Raw genomic sequence first — 11,567 nt, forward strand, 5'->3', positions numbered from 1 at the left:
ATTCACACGCCTACTTCATAACACCAGACCCTTTGAAAAGACCCTTATCAGACACCTACATGCTCACAAAAGCAGTTTGTCAGGGGCTGTCAGTAGTTTCCCCCAGTCTGCTGAATGACTCATACTGATCCTACTGTGGAGCCCCTCAGAGCTCGCTTTAAATAATTAAATTAGCTCTAAATGTTATTAACTCGGAGCCTGGTGAGCTACGTGTCCTCTACCGAGAGTTAAACTGTAAAGAATTATGATTCACGCGTATCCAACGTGCTCTATTACAGCCCGTTTGGTACAACGGGTGGGCCTCTGTGGTGTATTTAAATCAGCAGGTAGGTGTGCAGATGAGTCTCACTTCATGTCACTGCAGCTGTATTAGTCAAAGCCAAATGCCAGCAGACTCAGCTCGCCACCTGTGGGGCTTTGAACCCGATGGTGGTACGTGACAAAGGCACACGCTGAACGATAAGTGCTTTTGTGAAGCAGTTCCTGAAATTGTCCTCAAAGCAATTTCAGTCCAAAGCAACTGGACTTGGTTATTTGTGTAGGAAGACGTTTCACCTCTCATCCAAGAGGCTTCATCAGTTCATGTACACATCTGACCAGGACCAGGACCAGGACCAGGCTGGGACTGGACCAGGACCAGGACCAGGACCAGGACCAGGACCAGGACCAGGACCAGGACCAGGACCAGGCTGGGACTGGACCAGGACCAGGACCAGGACCAGGACCAGGACCAGCCTTGTCAGTTGCGTACATGAACTGATGAAGCCTCTTGGATCTCTCGCCAGACGAATTTCGTTCTGTCTTGCTTCTGCCTCGCTCCACTCAACCATCTGGGATCGCTCCAAAGCAAAGTGATCTCAGGTGGTCGAGCCAATCAGGAGCGCCGGGCTGGGTTTTTATAAATGTGACGTAGCTGAGAAGCGACTGTTGTGATTCAAACAACAATGGTGGCTCTCATGGAGGAAGCAGGCGTCCACATGGAAGCTGCTGTTTCATCCGTGTTTCCGATCTAGAGACTCTCTCTTCTTTAAAGAACACCAGAGAACGGCTCTGAGGGCTTTTGGTGGTGGAAACCATGTTTTCTCCCTTCTCCTGACCGGGTTTGGCTTTTCCCTGTCGCTCTCATCAGCGTCACAGGTCGGTTTCGATGTGAGGGGTTGATGCAGCATGTCAATAAAGAGGACAGACGAGTGGTTTATCCAATCATAAGCAAGGATTTTTGATAAGGCCCAGCCTCCTGAATCACTTTCCTATGGAGAGATCCCAGATGGACGAGCGAAGCAAGGAGGAACCAGATTCATCTGGCGAGAGTCGGGTTAGCATGCGAGTGTAGAACAATGAAAACATGCAATACCGTGTCAAAAATGTACCTCCTTGTCATTTAGGAGGGTGCACTCACACTGTCCTTCTGCACCGGGCCAAAACCGGTTTTTCGGCTAAAGCCTAGTGCGTTTGACCAGTGTGAGTGCAACCGCTCCGCGCATAACTGGGGCCAGCTGGCCGTCCACGGCCCGTCTGAGAGAGGTGGGCTTTTGTAAAGCGCGTTTGCACATGTACGAGCACGAGCGTGCGCACGTGTACGTGCACGAGGCCTACGGCGGTTCTGAGGTCATTTCCTGTGCGCCTGTTGGGACATAGAAAAAAGAAGGAGGGACCATGCGCGGACATTTCAAACAATGGCGGTGAAAGGTTCACGTTGGTGTGATGCGGAGGTGGAGTGTTTACTGCAGATTTGGTCGATGAAAAGATTCAAAAACAGTCGACAAGACGCACAAAAACTCAGAGGTCTACGGAAAGATCTGGAAACAAAGCCACGCATCGCCATGACGTCATCAATGCGTGTGACGTGTTACGGCGTGATGACGTATAGGCAGCAAGAAGCATTCTCCGAGGCCCAGGTAGTGTGAGTACAAACAGGCCTGGAGGGGGGGACAAGGACCCTAAAGCACGGGGCACAGGTCAGAAGTGCAGTGTGAGTGCGCCCTCAGACGGGCCGTGGACGGCCAGCTGGCCGCAGTTATGCACGGAGCGGTTGCACTCACACTGGTCAAACGCACTGTTTTGGCCCGGTGCGGAAGGACAGTGCGAGTGCGTTAGTGTCACTTGTGTGCAAAGATGTCAAATACAATATTAAAGCACAATAATAACGTACGATGACATCGTTGGCTACAAATTGGGACATTTTGAGCTCCTGGAGAACAAGAATGAGCTGTGTGGGTGATGAACTACCTTTGTAACTGAGGCAGGTTACTCCTCTTTAACCACAGGGTTGAGTCTTTAGTGTCCACTGAGGATAGAGGATCTATGCTGCTGACGCACCGCGTGAACTGTCTTTGCACCCTGCAGAGACTGATGGAGGCGGTGCTGTGTCAGGGCAGAGGGAGAGTAATGTTGTGTACCATGTCTCCATGCAGGGAAGTAGGCCAAAAGCCTTTCTGTGTGACAGTAAATGATCCCACCGCTGATAAGGAAGTGATATTACTCACCGTCGTCAACAGGTTCAAGTGTTACAACCCTGCAGTAAACAAGGAGAATATCTGTTTACCACACAATGACAGAATACACCATCAAACTCATTTAACTCTGTGTTCGAGTAAAGCTACGAATGAGTTACAGCTGCGTTATGTGGCTAAATTAAACTTGGGGGAATCTAATGGAATTTTATTTTGTGTCTCCTATCCTTCAAAATAAATGTTGGTGAACTCCACTGACTGACACAAATACCTAATTTCAGTGACGGGGATACACAGTAGGTACAGTGGAAACACACAGTTATCCAAGCGTGTACTCACCGGGGAACTCCGGTATTAAATCTGGCTCCTTTCATTTTCACACCTGGGTTCACACACGTTCACCCCTGCTTCCTCACAAAGCTCAGAGTTCAGCAGGAATGACCCCGAGCCCACTGGTGCTCAGCCTTTTAGAGGAGGAGACCCCCATTCCAGACAGACAGGGTCAAAAGGTCATAGACCGGGTCACAAGGTCATAGATGAACGAGCTAAGCCTTGGTTGGGTGACGTCTCGAGACCAGACAAAACCTGGCTTAGACATTACAACCACCTCTGAACTTCTCCCATCACAAGGTCTCTAAAACAGGGTCCACACAGGCCAAGGTCTCTAACACAGGGTCCACACAGGCCAAGGTCTCTAAAACAGGGTCCACACAGGCCAAGGTCTCTAACACAGGGTCCACACAGGCCAAGGTCTCTAAAACAGGGTCCACACAGGCCAAGGTCTCTAAATCAGGGATCCACACAGGCCAAGATCTCTAACACAGGGTCCACACAGGCCAAGGTCTCTAAAACAGGGTCCACATAGGCCAAGGTCTCTAACACAGGGTCCACACAGGCCAAGGTCTCTAACACAGGGTCCACACAGGCCAAGGTCTCTAAAACAGGGTCCACACAGGCCAAGGTCTCTAACAAAGGGTCCACGCAGGCCAAGGTCTCTAACACAGGGTCCACACAGGCCAAGGTCTCTAAGAGCCCACTCACACTGTCCTTTTGGCCGCGGCCAAAACCGGTTTTTCAGCTAAAGCCTAGTACCTTTAAGCAGTGTGAGTGGACCTGCTCCGCGCTCAACTGCGGCCAGCGGACCGTCCACGGCCCGCTTGAAAGAGGTGGGCTTTAGCGGAGCCGTTTGCACATGTACGAGCACGAGCGTGCGCACGTGTACGAGCACGAGCACAAGCCCTACGGCAGTAGCGTTATGTGCGCCTGTTGGGACATGTAAATAGAAGGACGGACCATGCGCGGACATTTCAAACAATGGCGGTGAAAGGTTGACGTTGGTGTGATGCGGAGGTGGAGTGTTTACTGCAGATTTGGTCGATGAAAAGATTCAAAAACAGTCGACAAGACGCACAAAAACTCTGAGGTCTACGGAAAGATCTGGAAACAAAGCCACGCATCGCCATGACGTCATCAATGCGTGTGACGTGTTACGGCGTGATGACGTATAGGCAGCAAGAAGCATTGGCCGGCCCTGGCAGTGTGAGTACAAACGGGGCTGGGGCGCGGGGGGAGAGGGAGGGGGGACAAGGACCCTAAAGGACAGTGTGAGCAGGACAGGGTCCACACAGGCCAAGGTCTCTAAAACAGGGTCCACACAGGCCAAGGTCTCTAAAACAGGGTCCACATAGGCCAAGGTCTCTAAAACAGGGTCCACACAGGCCAAGGTCTCTAAAACAGGGTCCACACAGGCCAAGGTCTCTAAAACAGGGTCTACACAGGCCAAGGTCTCTAAAACAGGGTCCACACAGGCCAAGGTCTCTAAAACAGGGTCCACATAGGCCAAGGTCTCTAAAACAGGGTCTACACAGGCCAAGGTCTCTAAAACAGGGTCCACACAGGCCAAGGTCTCTAAAACAGGGTCCACACAGGCCAAGGTCTCTAAAACAGGGTCCACACAGGCCAAGGTCTCTAAAACAGGGTCCACACAGGCCAAGGTCTCTAAAACAGGGTCCACACAGGCCAAAGTCTCTAAAACAGGGTCCACACAGGCCAAGGTCTCTAAAACAGGGTCCACACAGGCCAAGGTCTCTTAAACAGGGTCCACACAGGCCAAGGTCTCTTAAACAGGGTCCACACAGGCCAAGGTCTCTAACACAGGGTCCACACAGGCCAAGGTCTCTAAAACAGGGTCTGTTAAAGCAGGTAGTTTTATTGTGAAGGACTGAAGTGTGGTCCCGGATGTTGTGACAGCATTGATGACCAGCAGCTTCCGGTGTTTACGGTGAGGAGGTCGGGGTGTCCGACTAAGGCCGAGAGAGAGGAGCACCGGGCTAATTCACCGGTGTTAGCATCCTTTTAACCACTGTTGTCAACACAAGCTAAATTAGTCCGTTAAAACGATACGTGGTTACATGGATAAGAAGCTTCAGTTTATCACCATTAAACTAACTCTAAACATTACACCATCAGGTTTATTCGTAGGTTAAACAAAGTTGGATAGACTGGTGACACAGTTCCTCTAAGTTAATACTGGAAACACTAACGTCCATTTTACAGCTTTTATTAACACTTTCACTAAACAACGACCACTTTTTGTGACGCTTTTAACGTGACTTTAACATTAAGTTGAACTGGAGAGTCATTTATTGTTTAAATAGTGAAAGATTAAAGGAATCCCACTCGACTGTTGCTCGGTTACGGCAGTTTAGCTGGTTGCGTCTCGATGGTAACCCTAGATGTGAGATGGCTCGCACAAACTCTCGCGATACTTGCTTCCTAACCACCCACTCTCACCTCAACCATTAGATTTCAATGCCTAACCTTAACCAACTCACCTTCAGCTTTCGAGTTAAATGCCTAACTTTAACCATCTAACCTTACCTATTCATTGTTAATGACTTACCCTTAATCTCGCGAGCCTTTCGCAGATCTTGGGTTACCATATGGTTACTAATCATACGACTTCTTCGTGTAACTTTTTGCGGCGTTTAGCTCACCCGTTGAAACCCACAGCGCCACTATACGGTGTGATTACGTTAGTGCAGCATAATCACAGGGGCCAGTGAACAGATACATACATAAACATCACAGAATAATAGTTTTAAACACATCCACAGTAAATGACCCGCTGTAGCACTGAAATACTCACAGTTTGAGGCTGATCACACAGGAAACGCTGTTCTCCTGACTGGAGCGTGGAGCTCATTGTTCAGGCTGATGGAGGAACTGATCCATCGAGAGAGGATGTAGTTAAAAGTTGACCTTCCTCACGGGCCAAAACAAATTAACCCCTCGTGCTGCAGCCTAGTTAGAGTGAAAAAGTAACACACGGGCCGTATGGTGTGGAGACGCATCACTGTCATGAGTTAACAACAGAGAAAACCTGCATCTGCATTCAGAAAAACGTCCTGGATGATCACGACGGGACAATAACAGTTCATTCATTTTCACTTCATTCATTCATTCATTTATTCATTTATTTCAGGCAGCATTCATTAGAACAGCATTTGCACAGAAAACAGCAACATTTGAATGCAATTTGTGCCTGAAAAGGAGCGGGTAGAAGGAAAACTCTTATGTATTCCCCACCCCTTTTTCTAATCAAGTGTCTTAAACACTTACACACGTGTTGCCACTTCCTAAATTTATGCAAATAAATGTAGAACACAGTGTGAATCATCACTGCCATGAGTTAACAACAGAGAAAACCTGCATCTGCATTCAGAAATACGTCCTTGATGCTCACGACCGGACAATAACAGTGTGAATCATCAGCTTTATTGTCCAAGAAACTAAAACACTGACTTTTTTCACCTTTTTTCAGTGCACAGAAATCGACATAAACCAAATAATAATGTTATTGTTATTGGTTGTTATATATACATGTACGTGCTTAAATGACAGTGAGGACTTTTACATGTTAAAAACAGTGTATAAACCATAAAGATGATTTAAAGGTACAGTGACGTACAATGGGTGTTTGTTGTTACAGGATTATTCTTTACAGTGATGTCCCCGGGGTAATAAACTGGTTGTTCCTCTTGTTTTGGCGTAAAATTTACATATTTACGAACAACTTTACTTTTCATTTCAGGAAAAAAATCTATTTGAATGGATGCATTTAAATACGTCTTTAAATTTAAACAAAAAGTGCCGTAGAAATGTTTTGCCTTGTCATTTAATGGAAACAATAGTTAGCATTGACACCTCTGAGTCAGGCATTAACACTGACTCATTCCAGTAGTGCTGCTTTAAGCCCCTAGAGGACAGGGAAACATTCCTCTGTATTAAAGTTAAATGAGGAATGATGTCCACTCATACAGTGCTCCACATGATCTCTAATGGTAGTGGTAGCTGAGGGGGACAAATTTCCTTGAGTCATCAGTGCTTTCTATGTTACTCATATAACGTGTGACTTCTCCCCAGAGGCAGATTAATGCACAGGCTGCAGCCCAGGGGCCACAGGTGTGCAGGGGCCCCGGATTGGCTAGACAATTTAGGGTGCACTCACACTGTCCCTCCGCACCGGGCCAAAACAGGTTTTGCGGGTCAAGCCTAGTGCGTTTGACCAGTGTGAGTGCAACCACTCCACACCTAGCTGCGGCCAGCTGGCCATCCACGGCCCGTCTGAGAGAGGTGGGCTTTTGTAAAGCGCGTTTGCACATGTATGTGCGCCTGTTCGGACATAGAAAAAAAAAAACAGACGGACCATGCGCGGACATTTAAAACAATGGCGCTGAAAGGTTCACGTTGGTGTGATGCGGAGGTGGAGTGTTTACTGCAGATTTGGTCGATGAAAAGATTCAAAAACAGTCGACAAGACGCACAAAAACTCAGAGGTCTACGGAAAGATCTGGAAACAAAGCCACGCATCGCCATGACGTCATCAATGCGTGTGACGTGTTACGGCGTGATGACGTATAGGCAGCAAGAAGCAAGAAGAAGGGGGGGACAAGTACCCTAAAGCCCGGGGCGCGGTGCGGAAGGACAGTGTGAGTGCGCCCTTAAAAATGTTTTAATCCACGCTAACTTTACACCTCTGTGGTTGTAGAAGTCTTATTTAAAATAATGTTACACCATAAATCTGTATGTAAATTGTGTAAAGACAAGTTTTAGCTTGTGTAAGGCTGCACTGCGGATCACACCAGTGTCAAACAGGACAGGGCATCACTCGCTCCACTGGAGGGCAGTAGAGACGGTGTTGCAGCAGCATCTGTTGGGTGCTGCTAGTCTCTCTCTTTCTCTCTGCAGCATCAGTTTGTGCCGTGCATCAGGACTTCTGGCCCAGGACCAGTGACTAACTGTGCACTTATGTCTGACAACGACCGGTTACACATAACCTGACACATGACTTGTCTTTGGTGAGTAATGCAAAAGGTTCTTGGTACAGTTCCTGAAGCACTGAAGAAGAAGAAGAAGAAGAAGAAGAAGAAGAAGAAGAAGAAGAAGAAGAAGAAGAAGAAGAAGAAGAAGAAGAAGAAGAAGAAGAAGAAGAAGAAGAAGAAGAAGAAGAAGAAGAAGAAGAAGAAGAAGAAGAAGAAGAAGAAGAAGAAGAAGAAGAAGAAGAAGAAGAAGAAGAATTCCTTTATGAGTCCCGCAACAGGGACATTTTTCACTCTATTATTCATGTTACACACACACACACACACACACACATTCACACACACACACACACACACACACACACACACACACACACACACACACACACACACACACACACACACACACACACACACACACACACACACACACACACACACACACACACACACACACACACACACACACACACACACACACACACACACACAAACACACACAAACACAGAGAGAGCGAGGGGGCTGCCAGTGACCAGCGCCCTGAGCAGTTAGGGGTTCCGTGCCTTGCTCAACAGCACCTTGGCAGTGCCCAGGAGATGAACTGGCACCTCTGGACTGAGCTACTGTTCAGATTTCAACGTCCCTCGGTCTCAGTTTGTCTCTGTGTTGTCGTTAATGATCCCCACACGGCTTTGCTCTAATACCTTTTACAGAAGTTACGTTTGTTTACATCAATGTTTTTTTAAATGTGATTCAAGATTCAAGAAGCTTTATTTATTATTATTGTGCAACTGTTTCAATACAAAGATGGGAAAGGATCAGAGTAACAATAGCTAACTTAAAATAAATCAAACAATAAGTGCAATGTGCAATGAGTGCAACGGACATTGTGGTTAAACGCATGTTTATCAAATCAACCCAAAGTTAAAAGAACCCTCCCACAGTCATGCACAGAGACACACACACACATATGTATACGTTCATACACACATATACACACACACACACAGCCACGCTGACACACAGACACACAGACACACACACTCACACCTACACAAACACTAGCTGTCACTACAGAGACATGGCCGGGCAGCGAGACCTGAGGTACAGAGGAGGCGTGGAGGTTCATACAACATACAACAATACGCAGCGTGCAGTTCAGCAGCATGTTTAAATAAAATAAGTACAAACTAAGTAAGTGATAAGGAGCGATAAGTGATAACAGTGTTAAACGTGTAGCACTGTTCTTACTGAACTAAGTTAAATGATGATATATGAAGTGACACAGTCCAGTAGAGGTTATTGAGTAACCCACAGCTGTGCGGCTCCTGCTCGTTAGCTACTGTAGAACAAATAAACACTAATTATAAAGAGTGCAGAAACAGTTACAACATGTGACCTTTTGCCGGTTCTTGTCATACATCAGAGGGTGTTTCTGGGGGGCACAGTGTTGGGGGGGTGGGGGTGGTGGGGGTGGGGGCTTTGCTCTTTTTGTAGTGGAGGTGGCTGAAACCGCTCTCCTCAGGTTGAGCAGGGGTTTCATCCCTCCGGAGGGGGCCGCGGGCTCTCGTCGAGTTGTTCTGTGAAGTGACCCGCACGTTAAAGCAAAGTGGTGGGGGTGTCTTTACCGCGAGGGTGGTGGTGTGGTCACATGTTCAGAGGTGGTGGTGAAGAGGATGACTGTGTGTGTGTGTGTGTGTGTGTGTGTGTGTGTGTGTGTGTGTGTGTGTGTGTGTGTGTGTGTGTGTGTGTGTGTGTGCGGTGGGGGGAGGTATTTGGGTTGCAGTGGGCAGATATGCAGTCTTGCAGCTGTGCGTGTGCTTGTCCATGTCTGAGCGAATAAGGGGAGGAACGGGCAGCGAGGGAGAAGGGGGGGAGGGGGGGGATTCAGCTTCAGAAGTGTTGAAGCATAAAATCTCTCTCTCCTTTTCTCTTTCTGTCTCTCTATCTCTCCCCCCCACACTCCCCCACCCCCCACCCTGTTGCTGGTCCAGACGCAAAGCAACAGCAATTTGTGCGATTTCACAGCTCACCGGGTCCCTAAAACTCTGACAGCCTTTGCACTGAGGTGGGGTGGAGGGGGAAAAGGGAGAGATGGAAGGAATGAGGAAGACATGTAGGAATGGAGCGGCTGAGGTGATTCATGTAGAAGTGACAGTGGGAATTGAAGACGCACGGGCTGGAGGATGAGCGGGAGAGACGAGGAGCTGATGTGGAGCAGAGGCTCAAAGCAAACACGCATCATCCGCACCCTGGCCCTTTGTTCTGATGACCACGAGACACAAATACACTTACTCTACTCCGTGTGCTTCAGACACACTCTGACTTAATGTCTACCTCTGACCACTGAACTGAAGCGTCCACGCCTTTATCATCCTGTAAAACACTTGTCTCTGATGAGCAGGAAGGTGTCAATTAGAAATCCTGAAACAGGCCACCTTGAACTTCAACTCCTCATTAATCATTCATTCATTCATCTTCAACCGCTTATCCCGGGGTCGGGGTCGCGGGGGGGCTGGAGCTGATCCCAGCTGACATCAGGCGTGAGGCGGGGTTCACCCTGGACAGGACGCCAGTCTATCACAGGACACATAGAGACGAACAGAGACAGACAACCATTCACACCTACGGGTGATTTAGAGTCATCAATGAACCGAACACCTGCACGTCTTTGGACTGTGGGAGGAAACCGGAGAACCCGGAGAAAACCCACGCAGACACGGGGACAACATGCAAACTCCACACAGAAAGGTGCCATCAGGGATTCAAACCTGGAACCTTCTCGCTGTGAGGCGACAGTGCTAACCACCACACCACCGTGCAGCCCCCTCATTAATCAGTGTGCAAAAAAACTGAAGCTACCCATAGACAAACGTGCTAACAGGTGCTAACAGGTGCCATGCCCCATCTCACAATAACCTGTCCCCTTATTTGGATCTGCTCAAAAAGGTAACGGGTTCCTTCTTTGCCAACGCGTCACCCGTTCACTAAGGGCGCACTCACACTGTGCCTCCGTCCCGTGCCCCGTGCTTTAGGGTCCTTGTCCCCCCCTCCAGGCCCGTTTGTACTCACACTACCTGGGCCTCGGCGAATGCTTCTTGCTGCCTATACGTCATCACGCCGTAACACGTCACACGCATTGATGACGTCATGGCGATGCATGGCTTTGTTTCCAAGTGATGAAAATGGGGCCACTGGTCTTTTGCGTAATCCTGTGGACAAACGGACAAAAAGACGAACAAACGAACCCGAAAAACACGCGACCTCTTTGGGAAAGGTAAATAACTACAAACAAACGCTCAAAAGTAGACGACAGCGTCCTTTTTTGCCCAAGTGGCCATTTTGTTCTGACTTTATATGTGAATGTGAGGTCTGGGACCAGGCTCAGGTGACTTGTCAACACTGTGTCGTGTCGTCTCTAATGTGGAAACGTCCCTGGTGACTCAAGCTTGTGAATGTTCTCATTTGTCCAGTTCATCGTTATCCTCAGAGCAATTTCAGTCCCAGTCTGGTCCTGGTCCTGGTCCTGGTCCTGGTCCCAGCCTGGTCCTGGTCCTGGTCCTGGTCCAGTCGTCGGTGGAAGTAGGTCTGGACTTGGTTAGTGCTCTATTGAGTCTTAACGACAGTCGTTGGAGTCACAGGAGGACATTTGTGAACAGTTGTTCTTTGAGGTTAGATTGTTGAATCTCCTGGGAAGGGGGGGGGGGGGGGTTAAATACCAGGATCTCAACACCAGTTAGTTGGACCAGTCCCAGCCTGGTCCTGGTCCTGGTCCTGGTCCAGTCCCAGCCT

General features: G+C 48.4%; 1 protein-coding gene across 1 annotated transcript in view; it reads right to left on the reverse strand.

Moving 5' to 3' along the window:
- The window catches only part of il21r.1 (interleukin 21 receptor, tandem duplicate 1), a gene marked incomplete at both ends in the record, with an annotated part of 26,479 nt that extends 17,161 nt beyond the window's left edge, over positions 1–9,318 (reverse strand). The window contains one exon of the mRNA XM_083917749.1: positions 9,175–9,318. Coding sequence (XP_083773875.1) covers positions 9,175–9,318 — 144 coding nt within the window. The remainder of the gene's footprint in view (positions 1–9,174) is intronic.
- Positions 9,319–11,567: the final 2,249 nt, after the last annotated feature.

This window comes from Echiichthys vipera (genome assembly GCF_963691815.1).
Source record: "Echiichthys vipera genome assembly, chromosome: 8".
Lineage (NCBI taxonomy): Eukaryota > Metazoa > Chordata > Actinopteri > Perciformes > Trachinidae > Echiichthys > Echiichthys vipera.